The 23,386-nt window shown below is 31.2% G+C and overlaps 1 protein-coding gene across 1 annotated transcript; it reads left to right on the top strand.

Moving 5' to 3' along the window:
• The first annotated feature begins 6,615 nt into the window (after window positions 1–6,615).
• Window positions 6,616–12,199, top strand: LOC145333057 (uncharacterized). Its single transcript, XM_080178205.1, has 4 exons — window positions 6,616–6,662; window positions 8,763–8,929; window positions 11,031–11,203; window positions 12,017–12,199. The coding sequence occupies exons 1-4, from the start codon at window positions 6,616–6,618 to the stop codon at window positions 12,167–12,169; spliced, it is 540 nt and encodes a 179-aa protein (XP_080034331.1). The 3' UTR covers window positions 12,170–12,199.
• The last annotated feature ends 11,187 nt before the right edge of the window (window positions 12,200–23,386 follow it).

Consider the following 23,386-nt stretch of genomic DNA (forward strand, 5'->3'; position numbering starts at 1 on the left):
GATTTGTTATTTAATTCTAACACCAAGTACATGAAGAAGCAAAAACCCATATTTTGGTTATAAAAAATAAATTCTTTGAACCATTTTTTATTGAGGGAGGGGGGTAATAAGGGAATTCATATTTTTTTTGGATGGGGCGGGTATAACCCCTATAACCCAACGTTAATGAGTCCAGAAAGAAAAAAACAATGCATGTATACCAAGATATATTTCTTGTTAGATTCAAACATTTCATAAGGTGGATTTTAGGATACAGATAGTTATCCAGGATGATAGTTATTGTACCCATCTCCAATGTAATGTTATTAATGTTTGTAGACCTAAACATCGGGTTTGATGCTCTACCATTTCAGCTGACGGAAATGGAGTACGGGTAGGTTTTAAAAATATGACTGGATAAAGATTCTCATGGGTTAATCAAGACTTCCCTCTTGACATTTGAGCAGGGTGTTGTTTCAAAAATTTATTGTAATACAACCCCCCTATGAAAATGGTGTTATCATCCAGGAAATTTATTCATAGACTGTTCTTTAGGGGTGCTGCTACTTTTACCACTAGCAAAAATACAGCCATTGTGTTTTTGACAAAAAGTGGGTGTGTTTTTGTCTATTTTGCTTTTAGCTGTATTTTTGACAATATTTTTAACCACTGTCAAAATTACATCTTTACCACTGTCATACACACAGTTTTACTGTCATTTTCACACCCATGAAATTCAATGAGCCTCTCAAATTCACAGATTTGATGACAAAATTACACCAATTTTTTTAATAATATTAAGTATCTTAACCCAAAAATTGTAAGAAAATATATTATAAGTTTCAAAGAAAATAGTATCCTAGTATCCATAAGCAATAATTAAATTGTCCATAACAAAGATTAATCCTTTAAAACTTCATTGAGGTAGCTGAAACTAATCAAATAGTTTCAAAGATTTTTCAATTAGTCCAAATAAAGGCATAGCTTAAATATCTAAGATCACTTCAAAGCTTACCTTTAAAACACAATATATTTTTTTAGATGGCAAGGCTTTAAGTTCTTTCACACTTGTAAAAAAAAATAAAAATATGACTATCTATCCATCTTTTTTTTCTTGTAGATAAAATGAAAAAAGTGCGAATTCCTAGCAGTCTGGAATTTTGTATGATTTACATACAGTATTATTAAGAAAATCTGGTAACATCTTTCTCATTTATTTGGCATATTTTTATTCCTCCCACCCCCGAACTTTCTATAATAAATATTTATAAAACTTAAATCAAATGATAGAATTGCCCTATACAGTTTCAAACTCTGTAATTTTTTTTATTCCAAAATTTGACCCAAAAAAATTTGGGGGTTTAAAGGAAAAGTAAGGGGGCCAGTGGAAAACCTGCAAAATATCATACAAGTTGATACTAGAAACCTAAAGTAATGCTAATGTCGTATGGGTGAGTTGCACTTGGACTGAACAGTCAACTTGTCAACTCAAGGCCAGACTCTTGGTCCTTCACCTCATACCCGTGGTACAGTACATTACAGACAACCAACTCTCTGTGATGCACGACCTTTGTCTGAGAAGTCCTAACTGTGCATGGTAACGAGTTGCGCCTGTTTTGGGCCAAGGCATTCCCCCCACTCTAACTATTTACGTCGCGCATTTGACATAGAAGCAGTGGGAACCATTTTTAACGTCTTTAGTTTTTGACGCGGTGTCGGACCGAGATTCGAACCTATCACCTTCCCGACGACGAGCGAATGCGCTACGTGTTGAGCCTAAAGTAACATGAATTGCTAAAACTGAGGATTATTAAAGTTGGATTTTGTTGTAATAAGAAAAACAGAGGCTAAAACATATGATAGGGAAAATGAAATAAAATCTTGCAGACAATAATCTGTACCTCTGAATATATTAAAGGATATATGTTTCCTACGTGTATTTATGTCCTAAACGGAAATTCCTTAACTTTATCTTATGAGTTAAAAGAAAGTCTGCAGGAAATACACCCCTCTGTCTGCTGAAAGATTTTCAACTCCCTAAAATATCCTTAATTGAGTCTACTTGTGGCAGTCTTTTGGCATTAAGAGCAATGTATTTCCTGTAAGCTTCCTTTAAAGTAACATAAAATTATTAAAAACTAGGATGACAAAAAGCGGATCTCAAAAATCTGGGCGGTCAGACAAACGAACATTAACAACTACAGAGTACCACCACATTTAATATGAAAGATTATTTCTGAAATCTATCAATTCATATCTAAAAATAGGTAAAAATGGACGGACTGTTAATTATAATAGAGTTACTACGCTTTTTAGATAGTATCTGTAAACTGTTATCGTTATAGCACAGTAAGAAATTCTATTAGAGCTTAAATTAGATTTATCCGTTACGGACGGACGGACCGATTCTAAATGCAAAACCCTTTGCTTTTAAAAAGTTTCAAAGAGAACCATTAAGAGCTTTGAATTAAATCAATGATTTATGAAGACTATAACCTGCCAAAAATGTTGTCAATAGATAGCATATTAAAAAAGTTAAATTATTTTATTGTCAGTAGGACCGAAAGTTGGTAACTTTCAAAAATGTTTTTTACTTTAAAACTTAGATAATGTGGAGTTTCCTTTGAAATAAACGAGAACATACAATGACCAGATTTATTATTAGTAAAGAGGTGTTTTTTTTACCATATTTTTCTGGATTTTCCTGTTTTAGTGAGTTTTTTTTTGGTTGGAAGGTTTAAGCTTAGATTTGATATATTATCTCTTTGATGCTGCACTAGATTTTCATGTACAAAAAAAAGTGATACTCGCAGCTGGCTGATCCACTCTCTTTACACCATCCCCTCCTACTGGATGAACGAACTGACCAATGCATGAGGTCGATTTTAGCAACCTAAATTGACGACAAATTGTCCCCTGTCAATATATCCACGTATGTCAAAATTAAAACATGTATGTAAAAACAAGATGCCAACATACATAATAGCGAAGCTCTAAAACGGTAGAACAAATGAACATTACCACTTGTAGAGTGTCAGAAATGAATAAGCAGAATCTAAATGTTTAAATTTAAACAAAATTGCAAGGACATTTGTTGTAAAACTAAAACACTTTCAAGGAACATACTTAAATTTCTAGGACTTCATTATGGATATTCTTCGCTTATAATATTGTATTTTATTGTCCTAGGAATCAGCTTTCTAAAATTCAGATGAATAGGACAATTATATCACATGAAAGTTGTTATCAAAATAGTAAACAATGACAATCAACATGCTTTAAATTGACGCACATACATTCTGATAACGATTATTGAATTGATGAGCTTTCTAAATCGTACCCAACTGTAACAGAAATCACCAAGCCAAGTGTAAAATCGATAGGACAACTATAACATACCTAAATTGAATAAGCTTTCTGTAACGGACGTACGCACGGACCCTAGAAAATTCTTTACTTTAAATAAAAATAATCTACTGTAGATTTTTTAAAGGTATTATCTTATTTTCCTGCTAATATCCTGGTTTATGAAAGGACTTCCTGTGTCTTTATAAACTAAGGTTATTCTTGTGGATACAGGGATGTATCAATATGAATTAAATCGTTCTCATCCTTATACTAAAGTAACAGGATGTTTGTTTGTCTGTGTGTGAATCTGCGTATCTGTGTGTCTGTACCGAAGGATCTCGCTAACCGCTGAACCGATTGGGTTCTCCTTAACAGGGTATATTCTCATATGTACCGGGAAGGTTTTTAACTATTTTGGGGGAGGGTACCACCACCCTCCCAAGAAAAATCACAATAAAATCGAAATTTTTAAAAATATTTTCGCTGCATAGTGTCGCTAGCATAGTCTCGCTAGCATAGTCTCGCTAGCATAGTCTCGCTAGCGTAGTCGCACTGCGTAGAAGTGTGAATTTAAGAGCCGATAACATAGACAAATTATTTCTCAAATTAGATATTTAAAATAAATGAAAAAAAAATTAAATGCTGCTAGAGGCGTAGCCGCTAGTATTATATACAGTGATACAATGTAAAAAATAAGAAGGTTTTTTTCTAAGGGTAATTTGATTGGACATGCCCTCCCAAAAACAAATTGTAGTTATTAGTTTGGTCAATAAACTATTCCCTAAATTCTAGAGTTATATTGTAAATATATATGTATCCTATTTGTACTTCTTTCATATGAAAAAGTAACATAATGTCTATATGTTTGTCTGTGTGTCAGTCTATATGTAGCGAAGGATGTAGCTAACCGCTGGAACTACAGGGTTCACCTTTAGTCCCCAAAGTTTTATAAGAATGTTTTCTTAATCGTTGGCTAAACAACTTAGGGGAATTTAATTGAATTTTGATTGGTTGGTTCCTTAATTTGAGTGTCCAAACGTTTCAACGTCTAATTAAAATCTATACAAGGAAAAATTGTGTTTAACATCAATTGATCGGCCATTGTAGTAACCCTTTAGATCCCTGATATGAATTAATTCTTTTAAAAATATATATGTTGTTGTACATACATCCCAAATTTTTTACCCCATTAATAATCATTCTAATATATTAAAAATGAGTCAATTTTGGGTCATTTTCCTAAATTAGCAAGGACATATGAAATTATAGAGAAGATTCACATATAAAAAGACAGAATATCAAATATAATATCCCAAATGTCATTCTTTAACCACTTGGGGGTATCGGTACACATTTTCTGTTTTAGATTACATACATTAGGAATAAAATTTGTGTATTTTTAGTACTCTCGCAAAAGCATAACTTTCAGAAAAAGAAAATAGACATTACTGTCATAAAAACAAGGATGACAATATTAATTAAAATCAGGACAAAAAACGTTAGTAAATATAGAGGTTTTAATATAGACTGAAGAATTTGAATATTATCTAGAAGTCTAAGAATTATTTTGTAATAATAAATTGTTGTAAAATTACTAAACACGGGATACTAAATAGGCCAACTTATTAAGATATAAAGATGTAAATACAAAGACATTGCGCCTACTATTAACTCCCAATAATCTTGGAAATCCCCATTTCAAAAATAAAGTTAATTAAAGAACTATATCATAAAAATAGTATGCAAGCTAAAAAATCAACATGTTTAATACGCTTTTATATTAAATCTTATTTTTCTTAAATAAATTTAAGAGTTTAAAATCGATTAAACAATTAAAGCTTTCCAGAAATTTACAATCCGTAACATGTGAAAAAAGAGGAAAAATCTTAAAGGAAGTCTGCAAGAAATAGACCGCTCTATATGCTGAAAGGCTACCACTAGCAGACCCAATGTAGGAATAAATTTAAAGCCTCCAAGAAGAAGTTATTGATATGTTAAAAAGACATTTTAGAATCTGCAAAAAAAAGGTATTTCAATATTAAATTAAGCCAGAAATAATATAAGCTTTTTAAGGCAGAAAGTTAGAATGCCAGTAACTTATGTGTTTAGAAGTGAATTCCTGTTGACAGAATAAGGAAATTACCATTTTATGCCGGGTCTACTTGGGTCAGCAGTTAGAGTGGTGTATTTCCTGCAGGCTTCCTTTAATGATATGTAATAATCTTAATTTCAATGCACACTGTAGAAACTAATCACACCATATCCGTTTTAAAAAGAGTATTTTAAAATATTTTTTTATTATTATTTTAGAATTGTACATTACACGTAAATTAAAATAATAAAACAACAAAGATAAGAAATATAATTTAAAATCAAGCTTATCATTCAAAAAACAGTTTTATTTATTAGAAATTTTGACATTTATTGTTGTTTATTTATTTATAAACAAGAACAAACTTGTTCTGTTACATTAAACAGTTAGGGAGTTGAATCCATTTTTATAGAAGCAGAAATATAATCTATGATTATGGTTTGGACCCTCTAAAACTGTAATCTACCTTTCCACTTTCCCCTCTCTTGGTGAAGATATCTTCAACGCCGATACGATTTTTGAAATGTAAGATTCTACTTTCCCTTCTCTTGGTGAAGATATCTTCAACGCCGATACGATTTTTGAAATGTAAGATTCCACTTTCCCCTCTCCTGGTAAAGATATCTTCAACGCCGATACGATTTTTTAAATTTAAGATTCCACTTTTGCCTCTCTTGGTGAAGATATCTTCAACAAGAGAGACAAAAGTGGAATCTTATATTTCAAAAATCGTATCGGCGTTGAAGATATTTTCACCAAGAGAGGGTAAAGTGGAAGGGTAGATTACAGTTTTAGAGGGTCCAAACCATAATCATAGATTATATTTCTGCTTCTATAAAAATGGATTCAACTCCCTAACTGTTAAAGTAAAACAATAGAGGGGAAAACGGTTAAATAACTGCATGTCCCCATATCATAGACCCTGTGCGACTTTCAATAAGGATTTTGAACCTATGGCTTCATAAATTTTAACACAGCCAAGTCCGTGCAAAAAGGGCAGCAAGCAATTCGTTAGCAGATGAAAATGGTCCCTAGGACAGAGGCCAGATTGTTGCATATAAATATAAGTGCTTATTTTATTGCAATAAATTTGAACTAAGAAACTTTTTATTATACATAATGTAGAATTATGATAAGAAAATATATTTAAACTAAGATCCAATATAAATTGTATTAGTTTGCTGATGCAATTCAACATGAAGTCTACCTTTGTCTTTGCAATATTTCTTACTGTTATTGTCAGGTATCATGAATATCATATTATTGAATAAAGGTACTAAGAAAGAGAGGGAATGTCTGATTGAGCCAATAGGAGAATCGCATCGGAATTTACATTGGATCTCATTGGTTGAAATTATGTACACATTTTCCTACAAAGGCATGTTTTTTTTTCATTTCATACATACATAAAAGTCAGCTGTTAACAGTATATTTTCTTAGTAGAAAGCTTTGCGGAATCAGAATTAATTGCCCAAAAATTTCGTTTACAATTTGAAAGCTTGAAACAAAGTTGGATTCTTAAAAAAAAAGTTAGGCTGGCAACTCGCTGGTGAGGCAAAATTATTTTTGTGAAAAATCCTCCAAAATCGAATAAAAAAATTTACAAAAATAAAATAAAATCTTAAGAGGGTTATTAACATATGATTTTGTTTAATTTTTGTAGATTTTTAATGTGCTTTTGGATGATTTTTCACAAAAATAATTTTGCCTCACTATCGAATAGCGAGTCTATCATTTTTTAAGAATCTACATCAGCTTGAGTCGAAAGTAAACAATACTTTTGTCTGCTAGGAATGTTCTCTCTTAGATTTGACGAAAAAAGGGTTCAGAATATTCTTCTACTCTTCTATTTCTATTTATTATTGTTACCTTAAATTGAAGCAGATGTATTTTATAATAATGGTATATCTATATATTTCACTCTGTAATCCTTATACTTAAGTAACAGGATGTCTGTGTGTCTGTCTGTCTGTGTGTACCGAAGGATCTCGCTAACCGCTAAACCGATCGGGTTCTCCTTAACAGGGTAGATTCTCATATGTCCTGGGAAGGTTTATAACTATTTTGGGGGAGGGTACCACCACCCTCCCTAGAGAAATTAAATTTTTTAAAAATTTACCAATTTTAGAAAGAGAGTTCAACGAAAAATAAACATCAAACGTAAATTTTTTTAAACTTTTTCTTTTAAAATCTAAAATAAGAAATTGAATTATCAAATTCGACTTTCTCCTCCTCAAGTGCCCCTAGAGGCCTCTAGGGGCGTAGCCGCTAGTTTTTAGATAAACTATTTATCTATTCATATTTTATAGTATAATTTTATAAATTTCCCCATTGACTTAAAAAATTACAGGGTTCTACAGAGTTATTCAAGAGAAATGATTTTTTTAAAAACTTAATTATGCATAGAAAATAAAACAATAATGTAAATTCCTTTATATATTTGGAAAACCTATTATGGGACATTTATGTTTCAAATATTTAAAAATGATTATTTCAACATATTATGCCTTAAACCGGTTTTTTCAAAGGCCTTTTTTTCGAAGATTAATGGATTTAAGGGGTGTGAAAAAAATACACACATTTTTGAAATTCAAATTGCGTGGCTTGTGTTAATAGTAGAAAAATGTTGCGCATACAGTTGGAATCGCCATAAGCTCTAGTTTTTAAAAATATAAGACCCGTTTTTGTGCTATTTGTAGTTTAGGAGCTATTTTGAAAAATGTGAGAAAAAGGATGAAAAGTTTTAAGTAATTGGAACATTTTACCACGTAGCTCCTATACATTACGTAGCACAGGAATGGTTCTTATATATTAAAAAACTAGTGGCTATGACGGTTCTAACGATATGCATAACATTTTTCTACTATTAACACAAGCTGCGCAATTTGAATTTCAAAAAGTTACGCAGATTTTAAAAACCTTTAATTCAATATATCTTCGAAAAAAGGGCCTAATTTGTTGAAATAATCATTTTTCTTGTATTCATTCGAATCCGGTGGATAGGAACCGGTTCTCATCCATACGAAAAAACTATGTCTAGCATCGTATTATATCCAGCTTTCTACGAATACAAAATGTACAATCATAAGATTAAAACCAGTTTTTTTAGCCCTGAGGTGCCAAAGGCACGGGCTATAATTGTACATTCTATATCCGCGGAAAGCTGTTTATAAATGACCCTGTATAAAAAGTATTTTTCTCCAGCAATGAATGAAATATTCAACTTTAGAGGAATAAATCATTTGCTTATGGCAAAATTTAAAAAATACAATAGTGAATTTGCCAAAGAAAAAAATTTGTAAGATTAATAATAATATGCTTTTGCTAATAATATTAATTTTAGCATTGAGGGAAGCTGTGAAGATTGCCTCAATATTTTCACAGCATATCAAAAGGGTGTACTGTTAGATGAAAGTTTGAGTGATCAAACAGGAGTTGCTGTAGCTTATGTATGCCCTGGTACAAATGCATCTTGTGAGGAACTTATTTATCAGTATTGGCCAACCTTAGGTAAAATTTCTATCCAAATAACACAAAATAGTTCTGCTTGCATGGTATGTTAATAAGTTAATTATATAAAAGTAACTGTATATCTAGAAGTCTGTGTGTAATCAGATAGAGAGAGGACTATTAGCTCTCAGGCTCTGTATTACACTAAGGGAGGAAGGTGACATTTGGCTGTTGACTACACTAGTCCCCAAAGTTTTGTGATAATGTTTTTATATTTGTTAGCTTAATAGCTATTGCAACTTTTATTGAATTTTGATTGGTTGTTTCATTAAATTCAGTGTCCAATTGTTTCAATCACTATTGAGACACAACCCAATCTTTCCCGATTTTGTATAATTTTTACGGAACACGATTCCAGTGACGTCATATTTTTCTTTCCCAAAAAATGGAAGGGGGGAAGAACAAAAGAGATGGGAGAAAAGGGGGTTTTCCCCATCTCTTTTGAAGAAATTTCCTTCCCCCCTTCCCTTTTTCGGGAAAGAAAAATATGACGTCACTGGAATCGTGTTCCGTAAAAATTATACAAAATCGGGAAATATTGGGTTGCGTCACTATTGATAATCTATAAAGGGGTGATTTTGCATATCAACATCAGGGATTTGCATAATTTAACGAATATTGTCTTATCCCTTAGATCCCTAATTACACTTGTCCCAAAAGTTTTATAATGTTGTTTCCTTATTCATTGGCTAACCAACTTAGGGGACTTTTACTGAATTATGATTGGTTGGTTTAAGTTGCGTGTTTAAACATTACACACACTAAAATTGATCTATAGAAGGAGTAATTTTGTGTGTCATCATTGTGGGGGTAGCTAAATTTATAGACTAGAAAAGGACTGTTTGTAAATTGTGTGTCTATGTTATAACCAGGGATAAGGGATGGGAAACGTAGGAAAATATTATTTCAGGCCTATTTCAAGCCTAGGCCTAATAAACCAGTTTTGGGAATGCGCAGTAGTTCGTCCTAAACGCTAATGAAAAAGCTGTGTGTGTGTGTGTGTGTAGATAAAGTATAGAATCAAATTTTTTTATCTTTTATTTTGGTAATTTGAACTGTCAGAAAGCTATCGTTGGGTTTCCCTCAGACAGATTTTAGTTTGTATTATTTGCATTTTATTAATGAGTAAAAATTTTATTTGAAAATTTCATTGCTAATTAAAATTCAAAATAAATAAATAAATATGCACTTGGGTAACATTCTATCAAGTTCTTTGGATACTATAATGTAATGATATATCTGTACTGTGTTGTATTGTACAAAAATTAGGGTTAAGGTGTTTTATCAATTCCGTATTAAATTTTTAAAATTCAAAATACAACATCTAATTTATAAACTACCAAATGAAAATTCGTAGCTACCTTCTTTCCAAAAAAATAATCCCGTTATTTTTGTTTTTTCTATATGGCCCTTTTTTAATGTTTAACTCTAAGCAGATTTAATAATTAAACTAATGTGATCTAACACCATTTATAATTATTTTTTCATGGCAGACAAATCATTATTTTTTCTAGAATTGTCTGCTTCTAAAATTTCTGCCAATTGGTGATTGGTTGATACAAAACAAGCCCAAATCACAGAACACTATTGGTTTAGATCGGTAGCCAATATAAGCCGTCCGCCAGTAAGGTCATTAAATTAGGCAAATGGTAAAAGTTGCATGATCCCTTTCAAAACCAGGCCGAGACCTAATTCATGGCCAGGTTTCCTATCCCTTATCCCTGGTTATAACCAGTTTAAAGCTAAAGGCAGAGCCACTAGAGAAAATATAGAAGACACAGTGGGAAATTTTTTTTTACAAATTAAAAAAAAATTATTTGCTGCTTTGATCATTTGTTTTAAACTGACTGACATACCAATGATATCTAAATATTTATTTAATATAGTGTTATAAGATGTATGTTATAAAATCTTTTACAAATCCAGCTTAACATTTAATTGGATTGATTTAAACAGATCTAGTTCTGGAATCAAGGTGGTTTGCCCATGAATGAGAGTCCTTAGATACAAAAGGCATAACTGCTGATACATATAATACAGTATTAGTGACTTAAAATGCAATTATTCATGTAATATTCATACAATATTGTATATATTTTAGCACAGGCTCTGTATCCAGTGTTCCTGGAGCCTGAACGTGTCTGCAGTATTGTTGGAGCATGTGAATATTCAACTGATGAAGTTACATGTGAGGAATGTGTGTCTTTGATGGAAAGATTAGCTGACAATATGGTTCAGGAGGACAGTATTGCTGAAAGGATTGAGTTTTTAAAGGTAAAATAAATTGTATTATTCAATCTGTAATACAAAGCAGTCAATTTATATGTCTGGCTGTCAGAAGCCTAAGATCTCAGTAACTGCTTAAATGATTAGGCTCTATTCTTAAGTGATTACAGATAGTGGTCCTGCAGTAGTGTTAATCCTTAAAGGTCGGGTAGTCCGGTTTTTTCTATCTTATTTTCTGTGTGTGAAAGATAAAGAGCCCAAACTGCGTGACTTTTTAAGTATGGATATGACACATAACTGAGAGTTGGAATTTTTTTAATATCACCATCCTGAGGGCACAGGATGCCAGCAAACCTGGCAGGGTCATCCAGTTAAAGAGCAAAACTATTTTTTGACTTAAACAAAACATTTTATCTTACAAAAAAACTAAAATATCTTCTAATAGTACATCCCTATATGAAATACATGTGTTCAAGTCAATTTTAGGTTCCAGGTATGATCCTGCAGGTCCTTATCCTCCAGAAATCTTTAAAAGGCTCCTGTGGCCGCAATTTTTTACTTAATGAATTCAAATTTTAAACTTAAGCTTTTCTAACATGTCTGCATAAAGTATTAAAATTTCATAAAGTTCCACCGCTGTTTCCCCGCCGACTGCGGCGTCTGGCAGCTGCCAAGTATATTTTTTATATTTCTAATATAAAATTTACACAAAGATAAACATTTTCTGCAAAAAAAAATTGTTCTTCTAACTGCAAAAATAAGAAAATTACAGTTGTTTTAAATTTTTAAATAAATAAGGACACTAGTAAGATTCAAATTACCAACTACACTATGGTGTTAACAAAAACAATTATGATTTAGGGAGATGGTTATTGCATTCAAACTGGAGAAGAGGAATGTGTTGGTTTTATAGATAAATATTTTTTAAATATTCATGTATCACTTGCCAGTGTGATAATTACAAAATCAGAAGAAACTTGCTGTGATCTTTCAGAAAACGGCATTTGTTGTTGATTAGTTTTAAAATTTTTATAAATCTTTTAACCTGTGTTTTACATAATTTTTTATAACCTTTTATATATAAATGTAAGTGTATTAATAAAAATTTCAAATAGTTTTGAATTGTTTAAAAAAACTTATAATTAAACTTATTAAACTTATTAATAAGATTTAGTTAGCATAACATATCTATATTGTATAAGTAAAACTAACACAATTGAAATCATGTCTGCTTGCTGTTTGGGAAGTTTCAGGTTTGAGTCTTAGCCAAACATCATCATACTAGAGATGTTAAAAATGATATATACTTCTTTTGTCTTGCACATTATACTAATGGTGGGAGTAGGATAAATGCTTTGGCCCATAAACAGGTGCTACTCATTACCTTGCACAGTTAGGACTTCCATACAATTACAAAGGTTGTACAATCAAATAATTGGTTGTCTGTAGGATGTTACTTAACCTAATTTTCTTGTGTTCTGGATTCTCTAGATGATCACTTTAAAATTAAGAAGCAAATCACCCCTTGATGTAAAAAAAACTATGATTCACTCAAAGACAAGTAGATTCTTATACCAGGATATTAAAAGAACAGATCACAGAACATGAATACACGAACATATAAGAATGGAGGTGGAATATTTTTTTGCAGAAAATATTTATCTTTATGTAAATTTTACATTAGAAATATCAAAATATAAATTTCAGCGGCTGCAGCTGTACTTGGCAGCTGCCAGCCGCCACAGTCGGCGGTCGGCGAGAAAACGGCGGTGGATCTTTATGAAATTTTGATACGTTATGTAGACATATAAGAAAAGCTTAAGTTTAGAATTTGAAGTCTCTAAGTAAAAAATTGCGGCCACAGGAGCCTTTTAAAGTTTTCTAAAGACCTGGAGGATCAGGACTTGCATACCTGAAACCTGAGATTGACTTGAACACCTGTATTTAATATGAGGATGTACTACTAGAGGATATTTTAGTATTTTGGTAAAATAAAATGCTTTGTTTAAGTCAAAAAAATATTTTTGCTCTTTACCTGGATGAGCCTGCCAGGTTTGCTGGAATCCTGTGCCTGCCAGGATGGAGATATTCAAAAATTCTAACTCTCAGTTATGTGTCACTCATACTTAAAAAGTCACGCAGTTTGGGCTCTTTATCTTTCACACTAAAAGCTAATTTAAACTTATAACCTTTTCATTAAACTTAGTACAAATTTGAATTTGATATTTCACCTGATCATTGGCAAACCTATCCTTATAAAAAAGTAACAGTACATCTGTGCATATGTCTGTCTGTACCGAAGGATCTAGCTAACCATTGAATCTATTTGGTTATCCTTTTCAATGTAGCTTTTCATGGGTCCTGGGAAGGTTTATGACTATATTATATGACTATCCATGTTTTTAAACAGAGATGTGGTCGACTCTCCCCCCCCCCCAAAAAAAAAAAATAATTATTCAGTTTGGTTTATATATGGATAAATAAGTCAAACTCTGAATTACACATCTACAATCCTATTAATCTTACAATCCTACAATCTATTAAGAAGTAAGTTTTTTTTCTGTAGCTTAATATTTTTTTAAAATAATGAACTCATTGACCTCTTCATTTTAGGGAAACATCCTGATAGTCCTTTTGGGGGGTTGGGCCATTTTTTATTATGTTAAAAAAGAGCGGGAGTTCTGCGGCCCCTAGATGCTAGGGACGCAGCTAAAGCTAGTACAGCTTAAAGTCAGAGAGTGGCTGTAATTCCCAAAAACTTATTGGCATAGGTTATGAATAATGCTCAGATTTTGTGTGCTCAGACTATACTTCACATGCCAAGGAATGGGCAAAAATTATATTATTGTCTTTGATCAGTTGTTGATTTATCAATACTTGGCCGGGGATAATGTTATCCTATCATCAGTTTTGTGCTGGTTATTGCTTTATTTTACATACTTTAGGTAACCTATGCAGATTATATGTTTAGTATATTGTATACTTCACGGTTACGGCCATAGGGTACTCAAGGGGTACTTAAGGTGGGGGGGGGGGGGGAGGAGAGGGAAAGGTTTGAACCCCTCCTTTTTAGTTTTAGTTTCAAATAGAAAAAATATTTTTTTTTCAGGGGGGGGGGAAGGAAGAGAGGTGGCCTTTTTTTTCGATGGGGTATTTCTCTTTGTAGGGTGGTGTTACCCTCTGTAAAAATTGTAACTTTATAAAGTGTCTCAAAAATCGACATGTGACGTCATAAAAATGAGGAGATGACAGGAGAAGTGGGAAAGAAAACCCCTAAAAAAGAGATGAATAATTCCTCATTTTTATGACGTCATATGGCTGATTTTTTAGACACTTTGTCCAGTTACCAAAAATTTCTATGACCTATTAAAAGCTACTTTGTAAAGACGAACCATATTGGTTCAGTGGTTAGCGGTATCCTTCGGTATAAACAGACAAACTCATTAACATCCTGTTACTTTTATAAACGGATAAGACTTTATTTTCCACTCAGTTGACTCAAAAAGTAAAAAAAAAACATTGTAAATATTTTGAAAATTGAATATTCTAATGTTAACAGGGTATAAACATACAAATCACTATAAAACATATCATTATAACAGGAAAAGTTATCTTAAATATTCTTGTCAGTATGGATTTGAAGCTGATTAACACCCGCTGGATTAGAACCGAGTCATCCATACTAAATCATGTATAGCATCATATTTTAGACAATTTTCCACGAACATTAAATTAAAAATCATTAGATTAATACCAGTTTTTAACAAAACTGGTTTTATTAATTAAATTAAATTAATTAATTAAAACATTGAATAATGAATACGTGGAAATATTGACATGAAAAAATTTGTCGTCAATTTAGGTTGCTAATGTGGATCTCATTTATTCGTCAGTTAGTTCATCCACTAAAAGGGGAGGCTATGGGGTTTAGTTGGTGGATGGGGGGTTTCGTTATTTTAGCCAGCAGTAAGTATTAGTTTATTAGAGTACATGAATATCTGGTGCAACATTTACAAATGTTATGACTAATTGGTAAATTAGGATTGTATTGTAATAATTGTTGGATTATTCAGATTATTTTGTACAATCTTATTATTCTTCAGTTGGCTTTGAACACCCCCCCCCCTCTCAACTACTATTTCCATCTTTTAAAAGTTTTATTATATTTGGTGTTCGTTGGATCTGTTCTTATCGGATATTTATGTTAGAATAGCCAGGTATCTATTTTAAACTTTACAAGCTAATTTATATTAATTATAATTAAGTGTAGTCACTCTATATTCATATAAAACATGTTGATCTACAGCGTTTGACATCAGCTTTTCTTAATTCATTTCATTTTCGAGTTTAATGATTTATAAAAAGAAGATGATTCCTAAGACTATATTTCCTTTCAACCTTCTTCTAATGGAAAATAAGGGTGGAGGGGGGGGGGGGATACTGGTGATCCAAAATCTAATTATGTGATTTTTAAGATTATTCAGCAATTACCGTGATCAATCTATTAAGTACCAATTAATTATTTACATATAGGTACATATACATATATACATGTCCTTTTATATAAAGTAGTAAGGTTTTTTTTGTCTAAATCTACTGAACTGATCGAGTAGTCCTATCAAGGGAAGTTTCATTTATGTCATGGGGTGGTTTTACGCTTCTTTTCTACCCCCTTTCTTATCCCCTTAAATGCAAAGTCCCTAGATGCAAGGAACGCAGCTGGTAGCATTGGTTTTAGACTATTTTCTGCCACTCTTCTTAGCCCTATGACTACAGAGCCCCTAGAGGCTAGTGACACAGCAGCTAGCTTTGGTTTTATACTATTTTCTGTCCTCTTTCTTATCCCGTTGAATAGAGATTCCTTAGATGCTTTGGGCGCAGTCACTACTTTATTATTTAAAGTAGTATGGCATTTTTGACTCTCCTAACTTCCTAACTACAAAAGTGATTAAGTTCTCCTTTTCTTAACGAATTCTTGATAATCTAAATAAATAAATAATTTACTCTAACTTTATTATAATCTACATAAAACAATTATAGAAACCTAACCGAGACCAATGTGAAGCTTCACTGTAATACAGAAAGTTATATCAATCCATGGGTATCGATATCTTTCTGTGAAATCTTTTATCTAAGTACAAACGAAATAATGATACAAGTATAATAACATATTTTTTCACAGTATATAATATTTTCTTTATTTCTTTACGGAATAATAACATACATATAAAAAGTAATTTTAGAAGCAAAGAAACTCTATTATTGGTACCGACTTTCAGGGCATTGTATGATTTTGATGAAATCTCCATTCATAAATCAAATGGCTTCGTACCTGGTTTATAGGGGAAAGAGGGGCAGAAATAAAGGCTTAAAAACATTGCTAATTAAAAAATGGAATAGGTTATATCACTCTTGGAGTTAAATGCATCTCTAAAATGGAAACTCAAACGGTTCAGTTGTCAGCGAGATTTTTACAAACATACAAAGAACCTTACTATTTATATAATAGGATAGTTATTGCTGAGCTGCACATGGACATAATTGTCCTAGTTATACATTACATATATTGTTGAGCGAGCAAAAGGCATTAAGAGAAAAAATATTGGCGGTAAAAAAGCCATCAGTTTTGTTATCTGGCAAATAAAAGTAAAAACCTGAGATTTTATTGTTTAGGCAACTTTTCTCTCTTCACTCTTTCTTTTTTTAAGCGAAGCTTTTCTATATCGGTCCGTCTGAACAGAACAGATATATCATACCTTTAACATACTAGGCTTATTTATTATATTTACATTAATTACATTTAGGTACAATTTAGCAAGTGTAGTAACTATCTAACCTTTAAACTAAATTTTTATTGTCAGCATTTCGTTTATACAAGATACAATTGTTCAATACACTTGATTTTACGGAATAGCGATTTTCAGAACGATTGGGCAGAGTTAAATATTATAGCATCTTTATCATTTGTAAAAGTAAGTTTTAATGACTTTGTGATAAATTGACTTTCGCTTTTATGCATTATTTCAGCCTTGTTTTCTTATATTATCTAATTATTACAGGATTATTTTTTTTTGGTTTTTGCAGCTACTTTTTAGCTTAGTATGTTTGACTGTCCTTCACTTTATAATTCAAGTAATCTAAATACAGTAAATGTATATTTAATGTCTAATTATTTTAAAGATTAAGCCTAAATGAAGTTATGGTTTATTGAGTGATTTTTTATAAACAACAGCAAAATCTAGCCTTTTTTCCTTTTGCTTTACTATAAAGAAAACATAAATATCTTGTAGCATGTATAGCAAGTTATATAACAAAAATTTTTACATGTTAATTAAAATGCTAATTAGGGACATACTTGTCATCTTATGTAATAAAATATTTTTAAAATAGGTAATATTAGTAAGTAGGACTTTCTTCAACACTATTTAAACTATAAAACAGGTATAAACATGTAGTGATCTAATAGTGTAACACAATGGACAATAAATTGATGTACACTTTAAAAACTAAGCATTACTAATTGCAGATAATAAACTGTCCTACAAAACATTACAGAGAAGCAATGCTATAAAAAATGAATCCAGGACAGTCCAATATCATCTACCAATGTGTGATTCATAATCATAGAATAATATTTCCAGTATGGCTTTGAAACCGATTAATATACTCTAGATTAGAACCGGTTCTCAGCCACACTGAAAACTCATTTATCGTATCATATTATACACAATTTTTACGAATAGGAAAATAATAAGATAAGTTTTGTTAGCCCAAGCCTTTGGCCCCTAGGGGCTAAGAAAACATGAATTAATCATATAATTTATCATTTTACTTTCCGAGAAAAGCTGTCTATGATAACTAGTAACGATTAAAATACATACCTTGTTATATTTGGTTCCTGAAGACACCCACAGGGGTCGACAATCATTCTGAAATTTGTTAGTATTGTTTTTCCTGGCTATAATATTAGGCTTTTTAATTCATTTTCAAAATTTATTAAATCAACACATATACATATATTGTGTGTGATAAGAGATTAATATTGCTGCCCCCATATAAGGACTTGATAATCTACCTGGTCGTTTGTCTATTATAATCCATGTTCAGAATTGTCTGCTTCAAATTTTTAATCAAAACTTGAGAGATAGGGTTATTCAAGATGGGGAGTTATGTCATAAGAGAGAACTTTTGTCCTAAAAAGGGGAAAATATGTCTATAAAGAATAAAAGGTTGGAGAAAAAAGGAGTGGGTGTTTCTGTTTAGAAAGATGTCCCTTCTTTAACAGGGAAAAAAATAAGAATAAGTGAAAACACAAAATTAAATCTTTTTTTATGTTTACTTTTCAGTAACTATATTAGATAAATATAATTTATTTCTATGTTTTGTAGATTAAAATGTTTGGATCATAGAAAGAAAACGAAGTAACAGGTTTTGTCGTATTTTCACATAAGCTTTTCTAACCGCGGGCTCTAACCCTGCGGGGCAACAATTTAAATTGACCTAACCTAACCAAATATAACCTAAAAGCTACTGAAAAATACGACGAAACCTGCTACTTCGTTTTCTTTCCATGATCCATATGTTTTTATATGTTAAATCCAGTTTTTAAAAAGAGATTTTTGAAGATTTCTTATAAATTCGCTATTTTCAACGATTCTTAAAAAGTTTTGTATAAACTCTGTTGAATGGCGGAGAGAAACTGAAAGGGACCTGTACTCAGGGAGGGAGAGGGTAATGACAACTAAATTAATCTATAACCTTTTCTTCCTCCAATAATTATTAATGTTTACTCACATAAACATATGAGACATAATTAATTTTTCCTCCAATGTCTTACCCCCACTCATCCCTGGCCTGTACTCGAAAAACTGATGAATCAGGAATCTGAACCTATCTCTCCGGTTGAATTTGTTCCACCGGCAAGATTTTTTGGTCTTTTGATAACTCGTTTTACCCCATCCCTTATCCTCTACCCCACTTTTGCTTTCATTACAAAATTCTTCCATCCTAACTTAACAACGCTGCTCAATAATGTAGCTCACCAAATTTACACATAAGGTGACGTTAACATGGGAAATACATATAATTAATTATGAAAATAATATATCCAAGTGCGTCTGTCGATAAAAAGAGAAAGACGCAATAAATCATTTAGCTCTTTATTTTTAATTTTTTAAGTTTAAAAATATTGTACTCGGCTATTCCTTGGCCAATTTAGGCTTTTAATCATATCCTGGCCGAGACAAATTTAGACCATTGACTAATCAAAAATCGGTTCAGTTAGAGGGATACCCAACGTCTCAATTTATTGCTACCAAAAGTCTTATAACTACGTTGCAATTATATAAAAACCCGTAAATTGAGTTTAATCAAAGGAGTATACTGTACATTTAAATCACGCCCCCATCCCGTGATACAGCGTGGAATTAATTTGTCATCGACCATCTCTCCACTTTGGCTTGATTTTATTAAATTCTGCAGATTATTAAAAAGTAAATCATGTTGGCATAAATCTTTATTGTGCCAGTGGAGCTTTAATACTTAATGATTTGTATGTCATTAGATAACATCCCCCCCCCCCCATAGTGTCTCATGAATCTAAAGGGATAAGACAATGGCCGATAAATTGTTGTACATAACATATGATGATACACACAATTACTCCTTCTATATATCACAATTAGTTGTCAAAACGTATGGACAATCAACTCAACAAACCAACCAGTAGAATCTCAATAAAAGTCCCCAGCGTTATTAAGCCCACGAATAAGAAAACGTTATCATAAAACTTTTGAGAATAGTGTAATACTATTTTAGATACTAGCGGCTTCGCCCCTAGCTTATAGGGGCTTTGCCCCAAGAGGTTTGATCAACCTAATTTTTCGTATTTTAGATTTTAAAAGAAAAAGTAAAAAAAAAAATTGGGGGGGGGGAGTATTTTTCATTTTTTTGGCTGGTTGGGGGTGTCCCACCCCCCCAAGAAAATAGCTTAAAACCAGACGGACAGACAGACGGACAGACAGACATCGTTCTACTTTGTATTATAGATATTAGATGTCAAAAAGTAGCTGAGTGGTGTTTTTTTTTCAAAAATGCATCCGATTAATTTTTTGCTTCCTTTATTTTAGGTCTTTTTTGACCTAATATCTTAAAATTGCTATAAACCTACTACTAGTACAATCTAATAAAGATTAGTTGAGTAAGTTTTATAAAACATAATTAAAATACTAGAATTTAACGGCTGTTGTCATCATTTGGAGCCATTGGCCATAACTAGTGTAGCTGCGTGCTATCGTTTTGTGTGTGATGAGCAATTCAAAGTTTCCCGGAGACATACAGGAACATGACTAATAGGAGATCATACCTAGAACCTAAGTTTGGTTTGTATTTGACAGTAATTTTCAATAATATTGGATGTTTTAATATATTATCAACTTTTAATGTCTTCAAAAGTCCTAAAAAATCACTTTGCTGTTTGTTATTTTTGGAGTGAAAAGTGTTTTTTTGTCTATCTGTAAGTACATCTTGTCATCAAGATCTTAAAAGACAAACAGACAAGTAACTTTGTTTCAAAGACACAAAAATACAATACATTACTTCCTAAAGCGCTAAATAGTAATAAAGATTTTCATTTAAACCACCAGATATAAGGTGTGCAATGACCTCCGCTAAAATTACCAATATATCAATAATATCTAATTTTATGACAAAGCTTTCTGGCTATTTATATATTTGTGTTATTATAATCATTTGCTATTTTATATTAGGGTAATGTGATAATACTTGATAATAAGGAAGGGAGAAGACTTTGAACTGTTTATTGCACTATTTAGTTTAGTGTCCAAAAGTTTCAACCACTAATTGTAATTTTAAAAAAGGGTAATTTTGTGTATCGCCATTTGAAATGTCCATTAATTAATCGGTCATTGTGTAATCCCTGTAAGGCCTGCCATCATAAAAAGTTTTTATATTCTGATTTTGGCGATTGTAGTAGGCAGGTATTGATGTGGAAGTGATATATTACCTAGATATACATTACTTGTACCTGAATTACACAGACAAGAAACATAAAAAGTATCAACTAGATATCTGCTTACTTTTAGATAGTTCAATAAATAGCAGAGGTTGAAATTCAATATTATCTATTTGAATTAGTTATCAGTTTAACATGATTAGACTCTCAGATAACTTGTATTAGATTCCTAACTTATTAATTTTGCAACCTTAAAAGTATAAACCAAACATAATTTGCAACTTCTTTAGAGTCAAGGCATTTATCTACTCTCATTTTCAATATTTTTTTACAACTAAAACATTTTCTGTGAAAACTCTGTCGAACATTTTACCAAATTGCTCTTTCAATTAAATTTTAAAAAAGATAAGAGCTAAACTATTAAAGAAATGAATATTTTTAAAAATATAAATAATAATATAAAATTCTCAATAATAAAAAAAATTGCTTTTTAAACCCAAACATAATAAAAGATGTTAAAAACTGACATTTAAAATGAATCATTTTTGTAGAATCAGCCATAAAACTTGTATAAGAACTGGATAATGCCCATTTGTACAATCCTTTACAGGAACAGCTTTAAATCCTAAAACATTCATATATCTGTTTTACTCTATATGAATCTTTATTCTTAAGTATTTAAAAACATACTACTGACATTATGAGTAAATACTAACAATACTAACCATTTGATTTCTTTGAACTGGACAGTTTTTAACGGCTTCTTGAAATTATCTATTTTGAGCAACATTATGATAAGTGTCACAACTTGTTTTTGCCAATTACATTAGAATATGTCCAGCGTAATTAATTATTTTTTTTATTTATGTATTTCCTAGACTTATTGAGAAGCTTAGGTATCAAAATTTTATGAAAACATATGTTTCTTTAAAGATGATAATGTACTATAAACTATCACTTTTTAACAACCTCACTTTCAGCGAGTAAACTTATTTGTGGCTGACTTCCAAGTTTATCTAGTTGTGTGAATATGTAAGAATTTCAATGAAAACTTTACCAAGTAAAACTTTCTTTCACTTTTCAGCTAAATTTGCTTACATTCAAAGCATAAAATGAAGTGGTTGACAAGTGTCCATAAAATTTTTCCACATGATGACACAAACCATAGAAAATAACAATAAAAATAAAATCATTGTATTGTAATACAGTATAATGAAAATATTTTAAATAAAAATGTTCTCTTTTATGTAAGTATTTTTACAATTTAGGGAAAAGTCGAAGTTAATGTGAAACAAGATTCTGTACTCCAATTTGTCTTAATCTTTAAATGTTAGTGAAATTTAGTTACATAAAGATTATAAACAGATACAAATTAGTCCTATAGAAAATGTTAATCTTTTATTATATACTAGGGATGTGGAACGGCAGAAAAGTAGCCTAATACCATACCTGGACTTATTTATCAAAATAAAATAGCCTAAAACCATAATATAAGAAGCTTCACTGTAAAGGAGGACCATATCAGTTAAGCGGTTAGAAAGATCCTTTGCTACATACAAAAAAAGCTTACTACTTTATATAGTAGGATAATTATACTATTATCTGTGCCCTTAGAATCTTATGGCTTTTTATTCAGATTTAAGGAATTATAGCCTAAACCAATCCTAGAACATTTGATAAAGCTTCTCTACAAGGGAGATCTAAACTAATAAATCATTTATTAAAATCTTAAGTTACTGACAAAAAAAAACCTTTTACTTTACAAAATAAAATAAAATGGCAGTCAATTGTCTTATACATCATTAAAATAAATTATTAATATGATAGTTTTTTTCTGTTTTGATAACAAATTGAAAACTAATCAGTAAAGTTTTAGGGCCACAGGGATCAAGTTTCAAGTTTGCTTTCTTATGCAATGTTATTTGCAAATATTTGTGTGTTTATATGTGTAACATTATATGTTTTTAGAAGTGAAGCTACTCCTGTCCTTCCGAAATAAAAATTCTATGACAATTATAGTAAATTATTTTTGCCTATTCCCATATTCTACACAATTCAATATTACTTTATACAAGAGTTTTAGTTTCAAGTTATTATAAGATATCTAGAAGTCTTAGTTCTCAATACAAATCAACATCTGAATCTCAATCTTTATTTTGGTGATCATTTTTTTATTCTGTTGTGTAAATGAAAAGAGATCAAAATATTTGGCTTCTTTAAGGGACAATATTAATTTGTGTGTGTCTCTCTGTTCAGAA

Source organism: Acartia tonsa, chromosome 12, assembly GCF_053477335.1.
Source record: "Acartia tonsa isolate MP-2025a chromosome 12, ASM5347733v1, whole genome shotgun sequence".
NCBI lineage: Eukaryota > Metazoa > Arthropoda > Copepoda > Calanoida > Acartiidae > Acartia > Acartia tonsa.

Excerpts from the sequence above, each read along its gene's own strand:
- LOC145333057 (XM_080178205.1), top strand. The coding sequence starts at position 6,616 with ATGAAGTCTACCTTTGTCTTTGCAATATTTCTTACTGTTATTGTCAG. Across the intron at positions 6,663-8,762 it reads TTTCTTACTGTTATTGTCAG|CATTGAGGGAAGCTGTGAAG; the intron begins GTATCATGAATA and ends TATTAATTTTAG. Across the intron at positions 8,930-11,030 it reads TCAGTATTGGCCAACCTTAG|CACAGGCTCTGTATCCAGTG; the intron begins GTAAAATTTCTA and ends TATATATTTTAG.